The sequence below is a fragment of the Dermacentor albipictus genome, chromosome 1 (genome assembly GCF_038994185.2).
Source record: "Dermacentor albipictus isolate Rhodes 1998 colony chromosome 1, USDA_Dalb.pri_finalv2, whole genome shotgun sequence".
Taxonomy (NCBI): Eukaryota; Metazoa; Arthropoda; class Arachnida; order Ixodida; family Ixodidae; genus Dermacentor; species Dermacentor albipictus.
Genome location: NC_091821.1, coordinates 141321248 through 141347206, shown reverse-complemented (window position 1 = coordinate 141347206; position 25959 = coordinate 141321248). Strand labels below are relative to the sequence as shown.

At 48.3% G+C, this 25959-nt stretch overlaps 1 protein-coding gene across 10 annotated transcripts in view; it reads right to left on the bottom strand.

Moving 5' to 3' along the window:
• Positions 1–25959, bottom strand: part of Ac76E (adenylate cyclase type 2 Ac76E) — an 884870-nt gene that overhangs the window by 412755 nt on the left and 446156 nt on the right. For all 10 annotated transcript variants that reach the window (XM_070526675.1, XM_070526630.1, XM_065429478.1 and 7 more), the window contains one exon: positions 24481–24630. In XM_070526675.1, the coding sequence (XP_070382776.1) occupies positions 24481–24630 (150 nt within the window). The remainder of the gene's footprint in view (positions 1–24480; positions 24631–25959) is intronic.

Here is a 25959-nt window from a genome sequence, read left to right as displayed (position 1 = left end):
TTCATGACATTTGTTTGTGGGCTGCCATTCTCAAAATATTGCGGAGTGATTTAGTCAGCAACGTAAGATCTGGCATGAACAATTTTAGTGATAAAATAGTGTAGCAATATAATCCGCATACAGTGGCACGGATAAGTTTATAACCTACACATACCGAAAAATATACGCGGAGCATCACGGCGACGCCGACGGCGAACATTCACTTGGAGTGTATCATTTTCCTCGTTGCCTTCTGCAGTAGGTGCTCTTTTTCCTTATACGCTTCATCCCCAGGCCTGACACGAAGGGTTCCTGCCAAAGAGAGCGAAGCTTCCCGGCCCGAAGCGCGGGGTGGGGCAGTTAGGTAGACGCCACTTTAGCAGCCGCATACCGATTAATGATTGCACCTTGTTAATGCGAATTTCTTTTAATATAAAATATCCATTTTCAGATTATAATGAAGCTCTTGTTCCCATGTGCCACGTAATCCTGCCGTCACCGATGACCCTGCCACTGGCAGAGCGCCGAAGAGGCCCTGCGAAGCGGCAGACCTTATATTACGTGCGCCCCGGCGAGACGGGCAAACAACTGAGGACCAAAAACGTATACATAACCCTTGCGGACTCCGCATCGGACGCTATGACCACGATAGGACGGAAGTTTAAGCTGCGCCTAAACGGGCTGGAAGCAAATAAAGTGAGCGTCGTCCTGCTTAGTAACCCAAGCAAACGCACATTAGAAGCAAGAGTCGTCAGCAAAAAGTCCGCAGATTACCGCAACGGAACTTCCGGTGTTGCGCCATTTTGGCTTCTGAATCGCGCCTCACGTAAGCTACCGGAAGTGACGCACGTGAGAACTGTGAATTATCAGGGAGCAGGCTACGGCATCGACGGAGTGTCCGAGAGGTCACATCTTCGACTTGGAATCTGTGCGCTCGAAGCACAAATGCGGGTTGGCGCATTGCGACTTTGTTTCTGTGTTATCCTGAGGGGGCCAACAAAATCCCAGCAACACAATACCTTTTAAAGTCTGCTCTTGTTCGCAATCGGTATGTTAAGGTACTGAAAAAAAGTACCTACTTGATAAAATTGCACAGACACGCTCGCAACAGGAGCTTCATATGTATACGGACAGATAGTCAATCGCTCCTATTCATTCAGATAAAAGTGTCTTTTGTTTGCCTAAACCCACAGAAATAGGTTTAACGTCACAAGACGGTTTGTCGCCTTCACTATCCATTCTGAAATGCAGCGTCATTTGGTGGCTTTAAAATATACAATCCATTCATTTTTCGTTGCCAGTGACGACGCAGCAGTACGACTCAAAATATATAAATTGTCGCGAAAGCCAATGGGAATAAAATTATTATACGCTTGACATACGTCCCCTGCATATAGTATTATTACAGCGAAGCTCTTTATGGCTAGGTTTCAGTGCCTTTTTCGTGGCCGTCAACAAATCTATGTGAGCAAAAACTCTCGTCATCAGCAATGGCTCGTGCCACTACTCGCGCGTTCGTCGTAGTCGTCGTCTTCCACAGCTGGCTCCGATGCCGCTCGTCATGCTAGCGTTCCCATACTGCGAAGGCATTCCCTCTACGAAGGCGCTGACCGCACTGGCCCACTGGCAGTCGGTGCGGTGACTTCGACCTCAAATTCTTTGCCTCAGTATATCGCGAAACGAAAACACGAATGTACATAACGAAAGTATAACACGAATGAACGCGGATGTATAAAAATAAATGTGCGTGTGTACCTTTCGTCACAATGACCATCATACAAGACAAGAAATCTGTTCGTACCTTTGTTCGAAATTCTGTGTCCCCCCTTTGTTGTGTGCTACACAACTTCACTGGTCATCCACTTTCACAGAGTGGAATTGCTCATTAATTTTCTTTATACCAGCTTGTTGTCGCCGCACACTCATGGTTCAACTTCAAAATAGATAGATAGATAAACTTTATTAAAATAATAATAAAAAACAGCTAATGGTCGGGGCCCTTAGTCCAGGGCTCCGCTGGCTTTTGCCATCTTCTCAGCTCTCTTTATCAGCTTGAGTTGGTCGTCGAGGGCCGAGCTGGACAGCAGTGCCTCCCATTGCTCCCTCGTGGTGTTCGTGTCTGGGTGTTCTATGTTGTGTAGTGCGCACTCCCACGTAATGTGATATAGGGTTGGTGTGGCCCCACACCATGGGCATTCGTCCCTGTAGGCTGTGGGGTGTATCCTATGTAATATGTGTAAGTTCGTGTAAGTGCCTGTCTGGAGCCTACGCCAGGCAGCGGCATCCTCTGTGTTTAGATTCCGATGGGGTGGTGGATATAGCAGACGACGCCCTCTGTGGTAGTTGACGATTGCTGAATACTCGAGGTCGACAGGGTCCAGGTCTTCTGCAGCCGGCGTGTTGAGTGCTCGGTTATGTACAAATCCTCGAGCTGCTCTGTCGGCCTGCAGGTTGCCCGTGATGCCTGTGTGGCCCGGTATCCAGATGATGGTTTGGATGGTGAAGTCTTCAGGGTCCTCCTTGAGTATTCCGGCTAGGACTTGTGCAGCAGGTCTTCCAATTCTTCCCTGTAGGAAGTTGCGGCAGGCCTGCTGGGAATCCGTGAGGATCGTCAGTGGTTGGTTTGCGTGTAGGCCCTCGCGGATGGCTAACGCGATGGCCAGCTCCTCGGCTTCCGAAATCGTGCAGGGGCGGGTCGATGCAGCGGAGGTAACGTGGCCTCGGTAGTCGCATGCCACCGCAACTGCGCCCTTGTTGTTCGTGCCATACATGGCAGCGTCCGTAAAACGGGCCGTGGTATTGAGTCTGAACACTTTCTCCATGTACTGGGCCCTTGCTCTCCTCCTGCCGGAGTGTAAGTTAGCGTCCATGTTGCGCGGTATCGGGGCAACGTGAAACCTGTCCTGAACGTGACGAGGTATGTAACAGGTTTCTTGGGTTCGTGTTGTTATTTCTGGGAACCCCAAGGTTTGTAGGACCTGCCGGCCCGTGCGAGTCCGCGCAAGTCTCTGTTGTTGCGAGACGTAATGGGCTTCTGCCAGTTCGCTGAGGGTGTTGTGCAAGCCTAGCGCCAATAATTTTTCAGTCGATGTACTCATCGGCAGGCGGAGAGCGGTCTTCAAAGCCATCCTTAAAAGTGTGTCGGCCTGCTTCGTCTCGGACTGTGTGAGGTGGTAGTAAGGCAGGCTGTATGTGATTCTGCTCACCACCAGGCTACTGACCAGTCGCAGGGTGTCGCTTTCCTTCATGCCTCTGTTCTTAGATGTTACGCGGGAGATCATGCGTGATATCGCCTTGACACTGGTTTTGAGGAGTGTAAGGGTGTGTGTGGCCCGCTGGTTAGATTGCAGCCACATGCCCAGCACCCTCAGCAAAGGCTTCTCTGGTATGAGGCCCCCGTTGAGGCGTACCTCGAGTCTTCTTGTTGGGTCTGTGGGGACTGTGTGGTTACCCCGGCCTCGCCAGACTCGTAGGAGCTCAGATTTCTCGGGGGAGCATTGTAGTCCCCGTTGGCTGACGTATTCCTGGATGATATTTGCTGCAGTTTGCAGCCGTTCTTCTTTTTCAGCAAGGGACCCTGTTCTGGTCCAGAGTGTTATATCATCTGCGTAGATTGCGTGCCGAAGACCTGCTACATCCTGCAGTTTGTTTGCGAGACCGATCATGGCGACGTTGAACAGCGTGGGAGAGATGACAGCACCTTGTGGTGTGCCCTTGTTGGGAGGGTGGTACACTGGAGTCTGGATCTCTCCCATCTTCAGCTCCGCCGTGCGGTGGCTCAGGAAGCTCTGAACATACTTGTACGTTCGCTCGCCGCAGTTGGTGTTGGCTAGCCCTTCTAGGATTCCTTGGTGGCTGACGTTGTCGAAAGCCCCTTTGATGTCGATTGCTAGGAGGACGTGTTCGCCGCTGCGGGAAACGTTACTGAGGACTTCTTCCTTGATTTGGAGTAGCACATCTTGTGTGGACAGGCCTGCGCGGAAACCGAACATGGTCCCCTGCAGGTGTTTGTTATCTTCCAAGTGTTTCTGTAGTCTTGCGTTTATAACTTTTTCGTACACCTTGCCGAGGCAGGACGTGAGCGATATGGGCCTAAGGTTTTCAACTGCCAATTTCTTGCCCGGTTTGGGGATCATGATTATTCGTGCGTGTTTCCACATCGCCGGCACCGTACCTTGTTCCCAGTGTTGGTTGACAAAGGCCGTGAGCGCGGAGATAGACTTGTCGCTCAGGTTTCTGATCATCGAATTCGTGATCTGGTCCGTGCCCGCCGCTGTGTTACGGGTGGTGGCTGCGATGACCGCTCTCATTTCGTTTTCGGTAATAGGTTCGTCCATTAGCGGGTTGGGTTGTCCGGTGTAGGGTGTTCTACATGCTTGTGTGGGAGTGGGATCTCCATAGCACTTGGTCTTGATGGCATCGATGAGGTCTTGTTGGCTACCTGGGTAGGTGTGTAGTAACCGTTCCAGAGCCCTGTGTCCTTCTCCTTTGGTTTTGGTGGGGTCCAGGATGGCTTTGAGGATGTGCCACGTCTTGGCCGTGTCCAGCGTGCCACCGAAGGAGTCACAGAATCTATACCAGTTCGCGGAGGCGAGTTGCATGGCATATTCTTCTGCTTCCGCTGTTATTTGTGCTATGCGCGTCTTCAGTTTCCTGTTGTATTTCTGTTTTTTCCAGCGGCGGGTAAGGCCCCGTTTGGCATCCCACAGGTGTAGTAAGTGGGGATCCACCTCTGGGGTCTCTTCCGTTCTGGCGATTTCCTTTGTGTGGCATTGTTTATGTCGACGGAGGTTGTCGCACCAGTCTTCCAGGTTCGTGATTATGTCGGCGTCTTGTTCTTGGGCTTCCCTGATTTTTCGCCAGTCAGTGATTTTAGCTGTGCCGATCTGCCTGCGTAGGCGTCCAGTCTGTAGTGTTATGTTTAATAGGTAGTGATCGCTGCCTAGGTTTTCGAGTGTGTTGAGCCATTCGGCTCGCGTGGTTTGAGTGATGAAGACGAGGTCGGGAGTGGTATCGCGTGTTACGCTGTTCCCTTCCCTCGTCGGTATGGTCGGGTCTGTGATGAGTGTGAGGTGACACTGTTCAATTAGTGTTTGTAGCTGGAGACCTTTCCAATCCTGCCTCTGGTATCCCCACAGCGTGTTCTGAGCGTTGAAGTCGCCTATGATTACCAGGGGACTGTCTTTAGCGAGGCGGAGAGTGTCCCCAAAGAGTTTACCTATGTTTACCCGCCTTTGGCTGGGGGGCCAATAAATGTTGAGAACGAAGGCGTTCTGTTTCTGGTTGCCTTTGTATATTATTTCGAGAAGTACATGTAGTATGTCCACGTCGTCTATGGGTTTGTGTTGTATGGTTGTGATGTTTCTGTCTACTAGTGTGGCCACCTTCCACTTGTCGTCTTGACTTGTGTGGTATTCTTCGTAGCCATGTAGTGTTGGTCGGGTACCGGGCTCTTGTAGGGCTATGACCCCAGGTGGCTTCGAGGAATGAGCGATAAATTGTGTCAGTAGCCCTTTCTTCCTCCGGTACCCCCGGCAGTTCCATTGCCAAATTTCTAAGTTTTCTTTGACTTGCCTGTATGGTCTAGGCATTGTTGGACGTTGTGGTCGGTGATGTTACAATTTGGTTCGGTGCTGCTACAGGTGTGGCCTTGTAAAGGTTCTGTCGTAGCGTCTTACGTAGTTTTATGGAGTGAAGCTGGTTCTTAAGCTTGCTGTCTACAGTGGCTTCCATGTGTTTTATTGCTGCATCTGTGCGTTGTATTGCAGTCTGTGTGATTTGTTCCAATTGGGTGCGTGTAGCGTCCATGAAGGCTTGCATCTGGGTGCGGATGGCATCGACATGGGTTTGTAGGTCAAGGATATCCTTGTGTGGAGCCATCTCTTGTGGTATTTGTGTGCGCTGTGACACTTGCTGTTTGAGTTGTTTGTTTTCTTGTGTGAGTGTTTGTATCTGTGCGCGCATGGCCGCGAGTTCCTGTTCCAAGTTTACAGATGGTGGCGTCTGTGGTTTTTTATACGAAGGGGAGGCTACTGCTGCCCAGCTTACCTCGTGTTCTTTGGTGGTAGCCCTCTTGAGTGAGGCCTTCTTGGTCTTTCGGTGGTGTTGCTGGGGCCCCTTGCCTTTGAGTGCCGTGTCGCTGGTGCTGCCTGCTGTCCTTGTTTGGGCGTCGACCGGGATCGCCGTCTCGGCGACCGAAAGTGAGACCGGGGGCGAGAGCAGGAGCGGGACCTGGACCTCTGGTTGGAGCCGGACCGGGATCCGTGGATGCTCGGAGACTCCGAGTAGTCGAAGTCGGAGTCTTCCCGCTCGGAGCTGAACCATCGCGGGCGAAGGTCCGCCGCCTTGGTCGACTGAGTGACCGGGCGGGGCTGTCGTTGGGTTTTGGGTGTGGTGGTGGAGGCAGGTTTCCATCTGGGTGGAATGCGCTTGAGCTTATTGTTGCACCCTGTTGCGGCCGTGAGATGGGCCCCTCCGCACAGGGCGCACTTCGGAACACAAGTGTGTCCGGCGTCTGGATTAATGTTGTTGCAAACGTTGCACGCACGAACCGTTGGGTTGGGGCAGACGTCTGGTCGGTGTCCGGTGATTCTGCAGATGGAGCAGAACTGCCTTGTCGGCTGGTAGTCTCGGCAAGGCATCTCCCCTCCATAATAGTATACAAACCTAGGCACCTGGGGTCCCTCAAAGTGGAGTAGGGCTGTCTGGGATTGTCCGAGCATACGGGCCCGCACGATGCGGACTCCATGTGTGCGGACCCGAAGATTCGCCATAAGCTCTTCTTCGCCGGTGCCTGCGTCGATGCCGTGTACGACACCTTTAAGCAGGCCCTCGGGTGTTGATAGATACACTTTCACAGGATGTGATCGTCCGTGAAAGGTGAGGCTTATAATTTTCATGAGGGTGGCCGCCGTGGCCTCGTGAGGGGTGCTCACGATGATGATGTTCGAGCCGTGTCGCAGGCGGACGATGAAGTCATCCCCCTTGCAGGTCGGCGCACCTCCGGTGGCTTGTACGATCGCCTTGGCCACTTGGTGAGTCTGTAGTTTTCGAACGATGAGGCCCGGGGTCGGTCGGATAATGATTTTCATGTCAGTGCGCGGGAGTGGAGGCGCGCGTCGGCGAGGCCTGCTCCTCGCAGCCGCGTCTTCAGAAATAGGTGTTCCGGCTCCACGCTCTTCGCAGGTAGCTTGCGACGTGGCTTTCGCGGCGGCGCCTGGCGCCTGGGTTAGAGCTAGCCCTAACGGTGTGGTTTTCGATGGCGGGGTTTGCCCGACTGGGTCTTGCTCACCAGTGGATTGTTGTTTTTGCAGACGGCGTTTCCGATGGAGGGAAACGACCGTTTTCCACTGGGATTCTTGATTGTGGAGCTGCTCCGAGAGGACGGGAGACGGCCCGGGCAAGGCCTCGTCAGGCAGGGGTCTCGGGTGACTCTCGGGTACAACTTCCATGGTTTCGGTGTCGGTGGGTTGGTGGGCAATGGTGCCTGGGTTTTCCACGATCGTAGCGTTCCGGGCTGGGTCGCCCCCACAGCTCACCGTAGACACGGTGGCTGCTTGCGGGTCTCCGAGCTCCCGCGCGCCAGCGTTCGGCGTTAGGGCTAACCCTACCGTCGGCGTGGCCGAACGAATAGGGCTCTCGTTGGTCTTAAAACTGCGGCTCACCGAAGTTCGGCTCCGTTGAATCCCCTTGATGTTGGCAAATATTCCGCTGATACCGGTGGTACCAGGAGATTTTGGGCGCTTGGGAAATTTGAAATCACGGAGCCGATGCAAAGCACGTCTGCACGCTTCGAGCTTCTTCTTCTTCCTCTTCCTCTTCTTCTTCCTCTTCTTCAAAAAAGATGAAAGCCATTGTTCACCGGGGTGCACTCACAGTCCGAAAAGCTTATAAGATTCTGGCGATGCAGTATGCGATTCCATCGAGACACACCAGCAGACATCAAAATGACTAGTAGAGTGAGCCTATAACAGTTATTGCTGTAATATAATCAAAGCATTGTCATTTACGCCGGTGGCGTAACGCATATGTGATTTGATTCACCATTCGAAATAACAAGGAATGCTGAATTACTCATCTCACAAGACGCAGACGCCACGCCGTACATAGCGACATCACTACAGCTATGGTCGATGTCGTGTAAGCGTGGCTTTGAGCGTTGCCTTAAGGTGGGACTTATGAGCGGTCTTAAAAGAATAGCGGAAGCGCGTGATGTTGTTTATAATTAGACATTCTGTTCAGGCGAGCAGCTCTAAGCTCTTTAGTATACAATCTGCAGTCACTTTAGAGGGAAACCGCGAAGAACAATATCTAACGGCTATAAAGGATAAGAAAAAGCGGCTATGCGGTATGGGAAAGCGCGTATATAGTTTAAACTTTGCTTCAAGCTCTCTCTCACACAAAGCTTTTTTTAAGCACTCGCAAGATTTTTCGCATACATGCAAAGTAACTTATATGCGCTTGGAACTATCGAGAACTGTAATTGCAGGTGCGCATGAAAATTCTAGAGTTGCACGCTGCGGACACGTTTGTAGCCCTACTCACGAACCCGAGACTCTTGTTTGGCGAACACAGGGGCTCATCGGTTTTGTCACCTACCGTTTGACTCTTTATCTGGAGCGGCATGCGAGGCCTGTATCTATAGACAAACATGCACAGCCTTCATACGCGCATGATCCCGAACATGCATTACCTTGTGTGTGCGGTAATAAAGACTCTGTTCGAAACTGCCGGTTCAAGACGTTCACGTTCTTCAAGGTCTGAGCCCGACCATGCTGTAACGTTTCACATTCAACTCGCTACGGAGGGAGGAGGAAAAAGAAAAGGAGAAGGCAGGGAGGTTAACCAGAATAACGCCGGTTGGTTACCCTACACCGGGGGAATGGGAAAGGGGAAAACAAAGATCACAGAGAGAGAGAGGAGGGAAGGAAAGAAGGAAATTGCGGCAGGTTTTACAGAAATTGCATTAATAGTCACAGATGGTCGCACAAACCCGTCGTCCTTAAGAAACACAACGGCGCCTTCACCGCTTTATGGGCCGACGGGCGATGGGGGCGGTGTTCCAGCAGCACCTGCACAGAAAGCGGCCGATTGTCCAGTTTTTGGAAAGCTTTGGCAAGTTCTTGTCTCTCTAGGGCATATCTTGGACAGTGGCACAGCAGGTGGTCGATGTTTTCTTCGGTGCCACAGACTTCGCATGCTGCACTGTCAGTCACTCCAATTAATGTAGAGTATGCCTTTGTGAAGGCAACTCCTAACCAAAGGCGACAGAGAAGCGTAGCTTCACGTTGAGGAAGTCCGAGTGGTGGTCGGAGTGGCAGGGAGGGGTTTAGTCGTTGCAGTCGTGTAAGTCGCAAGTTTGGTGAGTTCCACTCGGTCACTGTGAGACTGCGTGCCTGGTGTCGAAGCTGCCTTGCAGCGTCAGTCCTCGAAAGCGGAATTGGAACGCTGAGCTCTTCTTGATGTGCTGTGCGAGCAGCGTTATCGGTGGAATCATTGCCACTGATTCCACAGTGGCCAGGTACCGATTCAAAAACGACCTCGTGGCCTGTTTGTTGGACATCATGGCAAAGTTTCACCACTTCGTATGTCAATTGGTCATGACATCCGTGTCGGAGAACTGACTGCGTGCACTGTAATGCCGGTTTTGAATCACAGAACACAGCCCATTTTCTAGGTCTTTCAGAATCACTGAATTCCAGTGCTCGACGCAGGGCCGTTGGTTCTGCCGCCGTTGAGGTCGTGACATGCGATGTCTTGAACCGCAGTGCCATTCCTCGCGTTGGTATAACCACGGCACCACCAGAACTGCACGACGTAGTCGATCCATCGGTACAGATGTGCACGTGGTTGCTGTACTTTTCATGCACAAGAAATAAGCTCAGCTGTTTTAGAGCAGGGGCCGGTAGATCTGTCTTCTTCTGTAGTCCTGGAATCATTATAGGTATTTGTGGACGGCTCAAACACCACGGAGGAAACGCTGGCACCTCGCTACGGAGATTCACATACGCGCACTATACACAGCGACAATTCCAACGACGTATTCTACTACCACTTCCATAACTTTACTGCGAGCTACTTTATTGCAAGGAACCCTCAAAAGGCCCTGCCACTAAATTTTCCAGCTTGTTGGTGGGCAAGTTGGTTGGCACATTGTGAATTCATTGTAGCGCAAATGTGTGAAATGAATATGGAAATTGAATCGAGATCGTCGTTGGAAATGTCTAAAGAAGAGAGTCGTCGCGCCAAGAGCCGCAAACGAATACGAGCTCGGCGACAGAGGCAGCGGGACTCGACCGACGAAGAAAATATTCCGTGGTTGGCACAGCCAAACCATCTGTCGTCTTTTTTAGTACAATTTAGTTATAGCGGAGATAGAAACAAATGGAAATGTTTGGGAGGATGCTACCAGGCATCGAACTGCCTTCCCCGCAACAGGGCCTCTCACACATTCCGGCCATCTCCCACATGGGAGCCAACATCCCACATAACGGTGCACGCTAAAGAACAGCAGGTGGCCAGATGTAATGCGCAAGCTTCCACTACGATGTCTCTCATAAACCTCGTGCCGCTTCTAGCCGTTGAACCCTACCAATTAAACGGTCGATCAATCATTCGAATTCTGCTGGAGACGTTAGAAAAAAAAATGGTCACAGACGCGTCTCACGTTCTTACGCGAAAAGAAGCTTAGTTTCCACCGGCCGTTTTTCTCCTCTATGTCATTTCTGGCCTATACTTTTCGTATTAGACGACTTATTCGCGTGAAGAGGCACAGCAAGGGTTCGGAGTGTACCTATCGAATCACTTACTCATCACTCAAATTGCAAGCGGTGCTCATAGATAGAATTCGCTTAATAGACGCCTAGCGAGAGACTGCCCAGCGTAAGCTATACCTCTTCTGTATATAGACTGCGGGAGCCTTTCCTCTCCAACGCAACCACGACAAAATATTCTGGCATTGCTGTACTCGAGATGCAACCAGAATAGGCGGTCAGCTCAATCTACTGGAAAATCGTGACGCGCCAGTTGTCTACAGATCCAGTGGGTCACGTCATTACGGCGTGCACCCCCCCCCCCCCTTATAGACGACTCCGTTCCCAAATAGACGTGCGAGCAAGACCCCATTAAATAGAACACTTTCCATAAACTTATGTAGAGGGAGAACAAACTGGCCCCCGTAGCGGAAACAGGAAGCAACATCAGTCTAGGATGGCGTTCCCTACTGCTCGCACTCATGGTAGTACGCGAGCACATTTCGCTAAATGGGGCATCGCCAGATTTAATTCAATTACGATTCAGCCCTTTAGTTCAACTTGTAAAACTAAGAAGAGATAAACACAATGGCTAGGGAACATCCTCTGTTGAAGGTGCTGCCCTCCGAGAAAGAAAAAAAAAACACTCTTATTGTGCGATGAGAGCGGGGCACTGGAAGTGAAGAAAGTATGTGGACACCAGGCGATCAGCAGAAAGGATCCGATAAAATTGTCTGCGGACTGTGCTTCTGACCGAGAGCTTTGAAAACACTTCACAAATTGCGAGTGCACGCTACTAGTAACAGCTTTCCATTACCTTAAAGTGAGGTTGCGTGCGAGAATACCCCTGCTTATCTTCTTTCTTTCGTCCGTTCCGATCGAAACATCATTTTAAACTTTACAAGCACTATATATTTCTGTGTATCTCGAATTGTTATTTCATCCGTGATTTTGTTTTCTTTTTCTTGAAGGCAACGCGAGTATCCGCTTTTCTTTACCAAAGTGAAAGAAGATGCGGAAGAAAAACGAAAAGAGACGAACGGATTTCGCAGTGTGAGCTCATAGGTGCTTATTCTTTTACCGTTTGCTTTTTAATGGGGACTCAACCTTGTTCTCAGAATTCTCGTAATGTTTCCGCAATATGCAGCCCCTTTGCGTAAAGTCGGAAACAGCTGGAGCGCGTTTAGCTGCCTGGAGAACTAGGACGGTAGCATAACAAAAAAGTTGGAACAGTCTTTCTGCCGACATTTGCTGTCAATATGGTAATTCCTGCTTTTCTCCAGGAAGTATTACGGGGAGAAGTGCTGCGTCTCGAACTGGCGGGGTCATTCAGCGATCGGCATGCGTCATTTGGGTGCAATTTGCAAGGCTGTTTCAAGATTGTGACGCTGGTTTGCGGAAAACTGAAACAGAAATTATTTGGGAATTTAAACTGCGCTAGGGACGAAACACAAAGGTAGAAGGAGACAGGGCGAACGCGGACTCACAATTGGTTTATTGAAACCACACAATCCTGCATCTTCAAACGATGCGCATGCACAAGCACAATAATAACCACGTGATCGTAGAACACTCCCCCCGCCAAGCACATATCTACGTCAAAAAATCAAGCTATTTCTTGAAAAGATACACTGATGGTTCGCTGACGCACATATATGGGCCATGTCTTTCTATCAAGGAAGTTTCGAAGATTTCACGTGCGCTTTGGTCCTTGGCTCGCCCTAACAAGATTTGGTAAGGTAAGCCATATATGATTCAACTAATTACTAAGGCCTGTACGAGCCTTATGGTATCGTCTTTTCGCATGGACACCTTTCGATACGTCACTCGACTATCATTCGGGCTATGTTGTGGGTTGTGGATTTGAAGGTTTTGAGCATCTGTGCTGTTCTCCTGTCGCTCTGAAACCACAAACCCAGGACTCACATCGTGGGTACCCCTCGGACCATGTGGCCCTCAACCACAATGTTATTCGACCCTCTGGATTGGTAGCCTTTCGCGTCTATCCGGATGACCTCGGATTTTTCGGGCGCGAACTTCAGCCCGCCTCCTCGGGAAAATTTCTGCACTAATACTTCCCTTTGGAGCGTATATTCTTTATCCGCTAGGGAACCCCTGCTCACTCACAGCGTGATGTCGTCCACGCAGAGCCTGTAACCTAGGTCGGGCATCCGATTCAGATCATGTTCGAGGCGACACATCGCCATGTTGAAGAGCTGAGGCGATATTACCGCTCCTTGAGGTGTTCCTTTGTTAGGCATTTTAAATGTCTCCGATGTGATTTGGCCAATACTGATGTGTGTCTCGCAGTAAGAAAGAGACGCCCTTATGTAACTGTAGGTACGCTCGCTCCACAACCCGCGAGTTCGAGTTCTTAGAGTATTGCGGCGTGAGAGACGTCGTCGGAGGCTCCTTTGAGGTATGGTGCTAGGACTAGTCTCTCGTCGCCGCACGGTATATTAGTTAGAATTTCACAAGAATTCAGGATCACCAGTCATCCTCTAGAGTGTGTAAATGTGGACATTTATCTAGGTTAATTACTCACAGGGGACATTGCTCATGAACAGGAAATTTACAGAAGAATAAATATGGGTGGGAACGAATGCGGCCGGCATTACCAAATCCTGATTTGAAGCTTACCATTGTGGTTGAAAACGAATTGCACAATAACTGCATTCTACCGGTGCTACCATATGTGGCAAAAACCTGGAGGCTAACAAAGAAGTTCGAGAACAAGGCAAAGCGGCCCTGAACCACTTCTTTATCGAAGTGGAGAAATACATCTGAAGTTAAAATAGGTTACTTCAAAAATGCTTTAACACAAGAAGTATTTAAATGCGTTCAGCAGAGTTATTGGCAATTAAAGAACCCCTTCGCGGTGCTTCCGCTCCTTCTTCAATTTCTTTCTCTGCGAAGGCTAGGACGGAGTGGGGCCTGCTACAAAGTTCCGCCTACTGAATGTGGCGCGAAGTTGAAATTTGATTTTCGATGTTCACGTAGACGCTACTACTTCCGATTTTGTCGCCTACGACGTGCCAAACGTGGATACTTACCATGGACATTTACAAGAATGGGAAGATAGAAATTAGAAGAAAAAATCTGTAGGATAACACATAGGGCAGTGCCTTGCTATTAGGCTCGAGCTGGTTGCCTCAGGGCAAAACATACCGGAGCAAACATACCGGAGCATATCCTAATGGAATTCGAAGGGATTCAGCCAGTGAAACCCATAGGTAAGTAAACCTTCCAGAAGTGCTTGAAATTAAAGTAGACGGAAGTGTCTACCGGAGAACAGTCGAGATGAGCAACAGACGTTTAGAGTAATGATTAAAAAAAGCCAGGGAAGAGATTGATACGACTGCATCCGTTACATGCCCATGTAGCGATACAAGGTAGATAGAGACGTTCTGGAAAAAAAAAAGAAACGATTATGCAGATATATACAAAATGATAGAATTAAAACATGTACAGCATACCTGGTGTATATCAAGCCAGCTAGGGGACTATTTGTCACCGCCACGCTTCAAAAGGGGAGAGGAGGTTGGTCATAAATCATCTTCCTCGTCATGTAAGCCAAACGCGGTTGTCCTCAGCGAGTCGCAGTGCGCTCAGCCAGCGGACTCATTGCGGCACCCCGCGGCGGACGCGCTATCTACGCTACGCAGCAGGCCTCAGCTACATGCAACTCTAGTGCTATTGCGCAGCGTTTGCTTTGTGCACGATAGGGCTTGAGCTCGCGCTCATATGCTCCAGTCTAGCCATGCTTCGTGATGTTGACCATATTTGTCCTGCAGCAGCTTGACCGACAGATGCCTGCCACATCCAGCTTGCGCATCTTGAAGCGCTATCGATAGCTCAGTACGTCGCCAGGAGTGAGCGCATGCTGGCAAGCGTGCGTGTGGTCTGACCTTCAGCCTCACGTGGTTCGAGACTAGTTCAGTCTGCAAAGCTAGTCGAAATTAGCGAGACCCGACGGCTCCGACACGGAGTAGCAAGGTGGCCAAAGTTTAATTATTCCTACGCGGACGACCGCGGCCGTGTGCGTGCCGGCGATAGTCTGCTTCTTCCGGAAGTACGTATTTATGATCAAAACTCGAGAGCAGGTTTTTGCTTACCAAACACCATTTTTATTGATGCCAGCTATCGGCCAATAGCACCGCGTATGAGAATCGACTATATTACGAAATAAAGCGTCCAGAAAATAGTGAAGAGCAGGCTTCTGTTGACAAGAGAGTGTTTGAGCAAAAGAGGTGACTTCACGCTCCGCTTGCGAACGCGCCGCGCACGACTGCAAAACTTGGCTGAGATGCGTATGCTATCCGCGGACTATGTTATTTCACCAAGCTACAGGGGTGGTTCAGGAGCTTTTTAAGGACCGCGCAAAGAGTGATGAAGCGAATAATGTTAAGCGCAACATTAAGAGACAGGAAGACAGCTCTGTTGGTCAGAGAGGAAACGGGGATAGCTAATATTGTTACGGAGCAGTGGGGCATAGTGTGACTACGAACTGGCGATGATTTGGCGAAGCGAGCATGCGGCTGTTTCAGGCAGCCATCTTGTGTATTCAGAGCTGTTGCAATTTTTAAATACCTTTGAGTACACCTACGCTTGACTATTTCTACCCCGTGGCATTTTGGTGGAGGTGCGGGCTATTCCCAAGAGACCACAGAGCTCCGCTGCGGTCGTCGCCTCGGTATTAACATCATGACGGAGGAGGCAGGACTTGCGCCAGCGGCGACAACCCCAACCATTGTTTTAGCGTATGCGAAAGATCCAGGAACATTCTGCGGCACCGAGAATGTCGACGTGGAAGATTGGATCATCAAGCATGAGCGTGTGAGCACCCACAACAGGTTGGATACAACCGTAATGTTGGCCAACTTGATGTTCTACTTGCAAGGCACGGTGAGGGTGTGGTTTGACAACCATGAAGACGGGCTTACGGGCTGGGAAACGTGTAAGCACAAGCTGAAGGGCTTGTTTGGCCGTTCATTCGGGCCGAAGAATGCCGCTAAGAAAGAGCTAGCGACTCATGCGCAAACACCCACGGAATCATGCGTCGCTTGTGTTCAGGACGCGCTCGCTCTGTGCCGCAAGGCTGACAGTGACATGTGCGACTCGGACAAGGTCAGGCACGTTCAGAAGGGCGTTGCTGACGATGCTTTACATCTGGCAATGTGTAAGAATTGTGCGACAGTTAGCGATATTATTAAGGAGTGCCAAGGCAAAGAGCCGCCGCACTGCAACATTGCCAACGTCGTTCGTCCGCTTGCCGAGTACATCTGAGAGTTCCTGATGAGAGGGCAGCAGAATGCAGCGACCGTCGACATCAGAAGACGTGACAGGAATCGTTGGGCACGAAATCGAAACAATGTCACCTGCCATCGTTTCTCCATGGGTCAGTGATCCCAACAGCTTGCCCGCGGTACCACTTGTTCAAACAATAGTCAGCGAAGAACTACAAAATCTCGGAGTTCATTCCGTTTGCTCTATTGCAACTCCACAAGTCGCTTATGGACCTTATCCTTCGTCTAGCCAGCGGTACCCTCCAGGCTATCGATACCCTGCCGAATGGCGAACTGCAGATGATCGACCGAACTGCATTGCCTGCCGTCGAATCGGTCACATTGCCCGCCACCGACGAAACCGTATTGCTTCTAGACTTCCGCCGCCGATCTATGGTTATTAGACTTCCGGACAGAGCCTACGCCGTCTCTAGCGTCCACTTGGCCAGCAACCACCCTACGGGGGCGCTACTGCTACATGGAACACTTCCTCACCGTCATTCTGGCGTCACCAGTCCCGTTCGCCACGAGCTCATCGGCCGTCGTCACTATCGCCTCAGACGTTCTACCCCGGAGAACTAACTGCTGCAGCTCCCGTAGGTGATGCCGCACTGACGACTCGACCTAAAAATCCTCTGCGCACTTTACCGATCACATAAAACTTGATTGACGTTATAGTCTACGGTGTAACCATCCCGGTGTTGATCGACACTGGTGCGCCCGACTATCTATGATGAGTGCCCAATTGCGCCGCCGCATCAACAAAGGGCTCACTCCTACCACATAACGAACCCTCCGCGTCGCCGACGGAAGAGCTCCCGCCGTGCTCGGAATGTGCGCTGCTCGCGTCAGCGTCGTAGGGGGATCTTACCACTGTTTTGTTTGCAGTTTTGGAACAATGCCCTCGCGACATCATGCTAGTATTAGACTTCTTATCATCTCATTCCGCCCTCTTTGACTGCGCTTCTGGTGTGATTCAGCTTCAATTGCCCCATAGCTGCGACATTCCACAAGATACACAGCCACACTTATGTTCCCTCGATGACATCCGCCTACCACCACAAGCCACTAAGTACGTTACTGTGGCCTTAAGTGACATAGTTGACATTAAGAGAAAGAAATGGAGCTGGGCAGGCCATGTAATGCGTAGAGTAGATAACCGGTGGGTTATTAGAGTTACAGAATGGGTCCTAAGGGAAGGGAAACGCAGTCGAAGACGGCAGAAAACTAGGTAGGTCATGAAATTGGAATCAAGTGGCCAAAGACAGGGGTGGACAGGGGTGTGGACAGCACAGCAACCACTAACGAAGCACATTTGATCTGAAGTCACTGTCGGTTTCAATCTTCTTTCAATATATATATATATATATATATATATATATATATATATATATATATATATATATATATATATATATATATATATATATATATATATATATATATATATATATATATATATATATATATATATATATATATATATATATATATATATATATATATATATATGCCGCATTCATACATATCCTTCCAGGCAAAGGTACCCACAAGATATACGCTGCCGCGCATTCGTTATTGTTGATCGAGTGCCATGCCTGTGTGAATGCGATGCCGAAGGCTTTGCGAATGCAGGAATCGTCTTGCCGACGCGCTCGCGTGGCAATTTCTTGTGCGGAGCGCTTATTGCGACTCAACGCAGCTGCGCTCCCCAATTTCGCCCACTGGGGAGCACCCCAACAGCGTGATAAACCCGAGAATGCGAATACTGTCGGCATGCTAAAGCCATTCCTTTTTTATCGACGCACACCGCTGTATTTGGCAAAAAAAGAAAAAGAAAATACTGCGGATGCACGATCGCACTTTGTAAGTTCTGTCGCTCACTTTCTTTGTTCCTAACGTGCAGCTCCTTTCTAGGTATGTTTCCGCATGGTCCAATCCCCTTCATCCGTTCTCGTCTTGATCGCCAAAGCGGATGTAAATCACAGCGGGTGTGGCGATGTATGCCAGCACGGCGGTTAAGGAAGGGCTTCGTGCGCTGAGCTTCAAGAACCCACTCGGCGGTCGGATGCGTCGGTGGCATTAACTGCACTACTCTCCCGCCAGACACGGCAGGTATTTATCATTAAATAAACGGGGGCAGCCACGCGTCGTCGGCCGCCCACGCTTCAATTCAACGCGATGCGGAAAGCGTGCCTGCGTCAGGCAGCTCTACCCGGTGAAGATCACAGCTGAAAAGCGAGCGGCGACCACGCGGAGAGTGGGAACCGCAACCTTGCGCTCACCATAGTTATCGTGTTTACATTTGAAAATCTCATTGTCTCGAGCCACGCGGAGCTAACGGAAACGGCCGTGCGTATGATATACATAAAGGTTGTTCTGTTCCATTACGCGATAAGTGATGCCCGTGAAAGGAGCGCGATCGGGGTTTATTGTGCCTCGTGCGTAGGTGCGAGGTATATATATATATATATATATATATATATATATATATATATATATATATGAACAGCGTATCTGACGATGATATTGTCATAGCATACCACCTCCATTGATTTGCGATTGCGTTCAGTGATTACTTAGCGTTTTACGTTCGCGTCTTTTTTTTATTTGTACATGTTACCTGCTTGCGACAGCGAGTCAGTATTACGTTCCCTGGACCAGTCGTTATAGAAGTAAATTGGCAATCGTCACGTTAATTAGGCCTCCTAAACCATTGCTTTGTTTGTTTTCTTCGTGCGTAAACTTCAGTCGAAACCTCACTAATAAACAAGAGCACTGTCAACAGGTTTTAATCGTAGGAAGTCAAGTGGTTTATATACAAACATAAACGGGACTTAACATGAAAGACATTAAAAATATGCATCTCCAGTCAACAAGACAGGCTTGTACATGTGCATTCATAATTTTTATTATTATTAATTAATTATTAATAATCCCACAAAGATATGTACATTGGGTGTTGGATAAAGGTGGGGACCTATAACTCTCGTAGAAGTAATATATATATATATATATATATATATATATATATATATATATATATATATATATATATATATATATATATATATATATATATATATATATATATATATATATATATACCCTTTTTTATGCACACTAGAGCGCGTGAGAAAAAAGGGCAATGTGTGAGACAGTACAAATATGGTACATACTCATTGTGCAAGTGACGCGAGCAGAAAAGAGAGAAGCTTAGCTTTGTAGTTAATTTATTCTAGAGCTGCGATGCGGCACGCGAGTATGTAAATGATCCATAATTAGTGAGAGATTGTGGAACGGTTAATGTTTTCGAGGTAACTGATCGTAATGGGTATGAGACAATTTGATAATTAATTTTTACAGAAGGACATAACCATTGTGCATGATTTTGTAAAGCAAAACGAGAATGTGGTAACCAATGCAGTGTTTCACGGGTAGTATATTAAATAACGGGTAGGCGAATGTGAGTGAGTCCGATTTTTTTAAAGAAAAGAATAGGTCGAAGCGCTGTATGTTGCGCTGCAATAACTGGCAATAACGTGGCGGGGTACGTGAGTCCGTATATGGTAATAGCATACGTAATGTGCGAATGTATAAAACCGATATAAAGAGCACGGAGTGTGTTCAACGGAAAAATGCAGCGCAGTCTATACAGTATCGGGATTTTCTCATAAATGGTTAGTTTAGTTTCATGGATATGTCTATGCCACTTTATTTGACTGTCGAGGTAGACGCCTGAAAATTTCGTCTTGTTCACCCTTTGCAAAGGAGACTTGTCGAAGTTTAATGATTTAGTGTTCATTAGTCGGGTATATTTTGCAGCGAAAATGATAAAGTTACTTTTCTTTGTGTTTGCCAGAAGACTGACAGTTTAAAGCCAGTTAGATAGTTTTAGCAGGACATTACTGCCTTTTTTTGTAAAGATCTGTTTCTGTGTCAGCCGTCACGAAAGTATTGGTATCATCTGCGTTTAAAATGCAGTCTTCTGAGAGATGGCCGGGTAAATTGTTAATGTATGCTACAAAAAAAAATGGGGGCCTAATATGGGTCCCTGGGTAATTCCGCTCTTATCATTTGGGATGACAAATTGTTAACCACTACGTACTGCTGCCGGTTTTTCAAATATGTGCTAATTAGGCTTAAGGTCGCTCCCCGAATACCGTACTTTTCAAGTTTTTTTTTTCAGTAATATGTCGTGGTTCACAAGATCAAAAGCTTTTGTTAGGTCCATGAGGATAACATTGTCAATCATTTTCCTTCCGCGACGTGGCGGCGAGGCCAGACGTTTCTGTCCCGTCGTGGGAGCAGCCCGCTACGTGCTAGTGCACGTTGCGATGAACCTCAATAAAGTTTTCCATTCCATTCCATTCCAATGAAAACAAATGTATGGGTTGCAAGCGACCTTCTAGCGCAAGACTGTTATTTGTTATCGAAAAGTTAGGGCGGATAAAACAAGCCAGTCTGAACAGGCTGATGCGTTCTAGCTGGACTAAATCGTGCCCACATTATTAGTTTGATCCGGCGCAGCTCAGAACAAAGTATAAACAGACTTTGAAAGATATAACATAAATATCAATACGACTTACTATGGTTAAGTTTCGCTCTATTTCTATTCATTTCGCCTTGGATTTCGTCTGTTTTTGCTTCCATGTTTGACATAGGCGTACCCACACTCTTTACGCAAGAAATTTGCGCTCACCGGCTCAACGAAGCTGATCGAAGTTCATATATCGTGCCACTTAAATGTGCCCACCATTGTGAGTTTTTCTTTTTTTTTTCTCACTTATACATATTTGTCCGGTATATTTGCTCTAAGCCTTACCACGTGAAGCGTTAGTTTCTGCTTGACAGAATTCGAATATATTACTAGCAGGAAAAAGCAAAAACAAAACAAAACCAACAGCGCGAATGCAAGGCTCGAGTTACGATTCATATCTGCCGCGTACCTAGGCAGGTTCGGTAAATTCAATTTGGGTATCAACTGCGCAGCTTGCCCAAGTTCCAATAATTGTGCCACGTCGCGAGACCTTCAATGAAACAGAGAGCTTTACTAGGAGGGAAACTTGGACAAGTTGGTGGTAAGTCATGTTTTGGAAAGTAACAACGCTAAACGGACATGGGCTTAGGCGAAGAACACGATACAGGTCTCGTGTTGTGTTCTTTGCCTAAGTCCTTGTCCGTTTAGCACTGTTACTCCCAAAACAGGAAGCTTTACATAGCTCTTCAAGATTTATATCGTGGGATATACGAAAACCGGGTGACCGACCTTCCGTATAAATCACCACATTATTCGCTGCCCAGTACTGAATATGGATATGGTGGTGATGGTGAGTTGTAGGAACAAGCGGGTTTAGCCTGGCGATCAAGGCCGGCAATTGCTCAGACCGATGGTCTCTTATAGAATCACTGTGGTGTTTCAGCACATGTCCATCAGAGCAGTCTCTCATAAGAAAGCGATGAGACGTGAATTTTCTTTGCGGGCTATAACTGGTCCTTCGGGCAACACAAGGTGTTGCAGGCACATATGCGGAAGGTCCTTTTTTGCAGATTTTCCAAGATAGCATCCCTCTCATCTTGGAATTTCGGGTACGACCAGAGAGAGTGTTCAATGCCTCCTGCCTCGTCGCATGTCGTACAGTCCAGAGAATTGATACGGCGCGCCTTAAATAACCGTGCTTGTGTACTAGCAGATCCTGTTCGTTTACGATATAGAAGTGAGGCTTCCTCTCGACGAATTATCTTGGTTACGCGTGGCATATGTGGTGGAGCCCAGAGAGACCCAAAGTGATTTCGAATATCAGATTTCTTAACTTGATTACTCTTTGGGCCCTTGACTTTGGGAGGATGATGGAGCGCTGCGTATGCAAGAGCGTCAGCTTTTTCGCTGCCACCAATGCCAACGTTGGAGGGAATCCAATGAAACTTTACTTTGAAGCCTTTGTTGCTGAGTTCTTTCACGAGGGCTAGTGAATTGCGCGGGAACTTGATGGGTGGTAGACCACGTCAGAGCTGTTGCAACGCGTCCTTTGGGTCTGTAAGGAGAACCACATTCTGTGGAAGCGATGTCTTTAGTTTGCGCAGAGCAGCAGCTATTGATTGTGGTTTTGGCACATACCTAAACCCCATAAAATTAACCTAAGTCCAGAATTAGTTCAACCAGAACAAGGCAACACCGTGAGATTTGCTGCCACCTCAAGAAACACCGTATCATTGCGCATTAACCATCGTCACCATATGAAGAGGTTAACACCAGTTTTCCACACAAAACAAAAGGAAGCGCGATTCGTGCACGAAACAACGAACACACGCTAGGGCCCTGACTAAAACCAGCCAGAATGTGCTTTTGCTTTTGCATCAGGACGACGCGCTACAAACGATGGATAAAGAAAGGCCGAAACAGTTGAGGGCGCTCGTCTGCTGCCGATTGCATGGCGGCGAAGCACTCAGTTCCATAGAGGCACCTGGAGCGTAAGAGAAATTGTTAGAGAAGGTATGAGGAAAGGAATTAGTTTTAACCAAAGGATAATTCGTTTGGGGCTGAAAGAACATCGAGACTAAACGAAGGTGGCATTCGAAAGAAGTACTGGGGTACCTTATAACGCAGTAGTAGATCAAAGTGGGCACTGTCAGTTTGATACTCGTCCAATGTGCGTTACTGGCAGTACTTGGCCGCTGAAAAATATTTGTTCAGTGGGTGTCAGCATGTTATTCAAAGTATAGGCGGATGCTTCGCTAGCCCGTTAAAGGGTGGCATAAATAAAAACCAGGCAAGTAGACTGGCACTATCGGCCCGTCTCTCATTGCAAGAACACGCCTGTGCTCGAGAACGACGCGAATGCGTGACGGAAGGTCGCAGCGGGTAAAATATACTCGGCGTGATGAAATCTGAGAAACTGGAGTGGCGAAAATTACGAAGTAGAGTTCCATGCACGACTCATGACTTTTTTTTTAGGCTTGCGCGCGTACATAACTGCACCCTATACGCACGGCATTTTAGGAAGGCGTACACGCAACGATGCCTTTCCATGCTGTTTCTCTCGTTTCGCAGCTCTAGGGCCTATAACGTAAAGCTATTCCAACCTGCTTTTATTCCAATCTCCTGACGTCAAATCTACGTAACCACCGAAGCAAGCATCGGGCGGTAATCTGTAGCGTTGCTTGAAAAGCTAAATCCAACGCACTTCTCGTTTATATGATGTCAACAGCATTGCATGCATTGAGCACCTTTCGTTATCTGATTGGCTGACAAGAAGCGAGGAGCACGCTCAAGGGGAGAGAGTTTCGATGGGGCTGAGCCAGCACAGTGAAAGTAGATAACCGGATGAGAAGGGTGGTGCAGGCGTCTGCGATTTATCCGCTTCTCCTTACTTAGCTTGACGTTGCTGGTAGAAAATCGTGACGGCGTGCAACGGAAGGTTTAGAATGCCGCTAAAACGGATCCTCAGCAAGGAAGAGTTGGCACAGCGATGTCGTATACGTGCCGAAAGGGCTCGATAATGTTATACTGCCGCGCAAAACTTTTTATTTTACGCAAATAAATCCATGTTCCTCGGCAGTTCCGAGTAGCCAATCTCAGAGCGATCGGCGGGCAGCCATTTTCGATTCTTTTCGGAACGGGGCAACCTCCCGCTATTCAGAAAAAAGTCAGTTTTGTTCGGCATATTAATGCGCCGTTAACGCATACGCGTCAGTTTGACGCGGTGAGTTTTCGCGCTTTAGTGACGTCGCGTGACAGAGAGGCAAAGTGGGCTCAGCCCGAAAACGTTTGACCAGTAGCACATAGTCGAAGGACGCCTTTTTTGCGAATAGCGAAAAAGGCGCCACGTCAGAAATTAGTATTTTTCTTTCGTTCGGTCTAATCATGCATAATCAGTGTGCACATATATCAGATGGGGCGTTCTCGTGGTTTCCGTGACGTCGTGTGTCAGACAGGCGCAGTAAAAGTGGAAAATTTTTTGACCAACCTACGAAGGCTGGCTGCAGAACTGGAACAGAAAAGTGTGGAATAGCTTTACGTTATCGCGCCCCTATTTTAGTTATGGCTTATATTCCTCGCCAAGAAGCGCACGTTGCAACCTTGTGCCACACTTCCTCACATGCATTAAAGGACGCTGAAAGGACACTCCAAAGGAGAGAGGGAGAGGGATATAAGGAAGGCACGGACGTTACCCAGTCAAGATTCTGGTTGGCTATGCTTCGCTGGGAGAAGGAAGAAGGGAAAGAGAGAGAAGGGAGAGGGGTATAGAGACGCTGCGAAGGAAGTGAACAAAGCAGCATATAGGCTGAACACAAAAATTTCTGCGCTGCACATGGCGCCCTGTTTGGAGACCATTTGTCAGACAGCCATTTAGGCTTGTCACAGCACGCCCAGACTTCTTGTTTTCTCCCGATGAAATACATAAACACCCTTAATTCCAGCGCCACTCTGAGTGTGCAAGGAACAGGAACCCGTAGAGCCCTACCTGCTGCTCCTTCTCGTACTCGAGTTTGATGCGCGCCTCGATGCACTCCTGGGTGGAGGCGAAACTGCCGCTTTGCGCTGCGTCTCGCATGTGACGGTGGTACCAGCCCACAGCAGTCGCCATCGACAGGAACAGCGAAGCAGCTGCAACCTGCGCACGGGGTTCCGCACACAACACGTAAATGATGTTAAGCACTCATAAATATGTGGTCATAAAAGTCTTTATTTCGTTAGTTCTGTCTGTGATAGTATGCGCCTAAAGTACAGTTTTGTATTACGGTTGCGTTTTACGACTAGCCATCAATCCACGCTAGCTATGCCCAAGACTCCACTTGAGCCTGTACTGTTGTACGAGTCGCAGTTGATGCCATTATATGTGAAAAATTAAATGTTAAATGATAAGAAACAGAAATGTTCGAGTTCTAGCGTAGGGAAACAGAAAGTGGGGAGCAGGAGGAAGTGCTTGGGAAAGATGGAGGAACAAAGCGAAATGTGGATAGGCTCTTTCCATTGCGAAGCCAGCATTTGAACTTTTTATCGCGGTACAGGCATGTTGTGTGGTGCGAATAGATATGGCTCTCCACTTAGGCAAACGGTCGCATTTTCAGTTCCTCACCTGAAAGGAGTACCGGCATGAACTTTCCGGTGTCACTTTTAAAAGGATAATTTATTTTAGCTACTTCGGCCCCTTTCGATTGTTGGACGATCTCGCACACTTAACTGTGGCATATAGCCAGTGACCCAAGTTTTCCACTAGATTGGGTCACTAGGTATGTGCTGGCTGCTGTCTTGTCGAACAGAGATTATATGGACCGCATAGGTATTTGCTCATGAAAAAAAAAAAGGAGGTGAAAGGCAGAAAGGTTAACCAGATTAAGTGTCCGGTTGGCTACTCTGCTCAGGAGGATGGGGTAAGGGGCAGAAAAGATAAGAAAACAGTATCTAAGAAAGGAACACATGAGTTCATAAACTGTATAATTTTTCTATGACTCCACTTTCTTTCAAAAAAGCACACTAGCGCTTTTAAAGCAGTTCGGGCCGACGTTGCCTGGGACCAGGGTCCGAGAATTCCGGGAGCGGTTGTCAATATTGTCAAACGTGGCGCTGAGGATTTTTCTTTGTGCATTGAAACGAAGAAAATCCCACAGAAAACTTCACATTCTGGACTCGTGGTCATTCCGATGAGGTAGGAGTACGCATTAGCAAAACATACGTAAGATCACGTCGTGTGAAAACGGTAATCTTCCTGCACTCTCCGTGTGTGGCCGACATGAAGCAGCCATACGCACACAGTTTTATGTGAGCTGATAGGGGCTCGCAGATGACGATAATGGGGAATCGATTTATGAACACAAAATGTCGGAAGTATCTAATATCCGCTAATTTTTTAAGAATTCGAATCAACATGGTTTTCAGAAACGGATATCCTGCGAGACTCAACTAGCTCTCTTCGTTAATGATATCCGCTCACATCTTGATT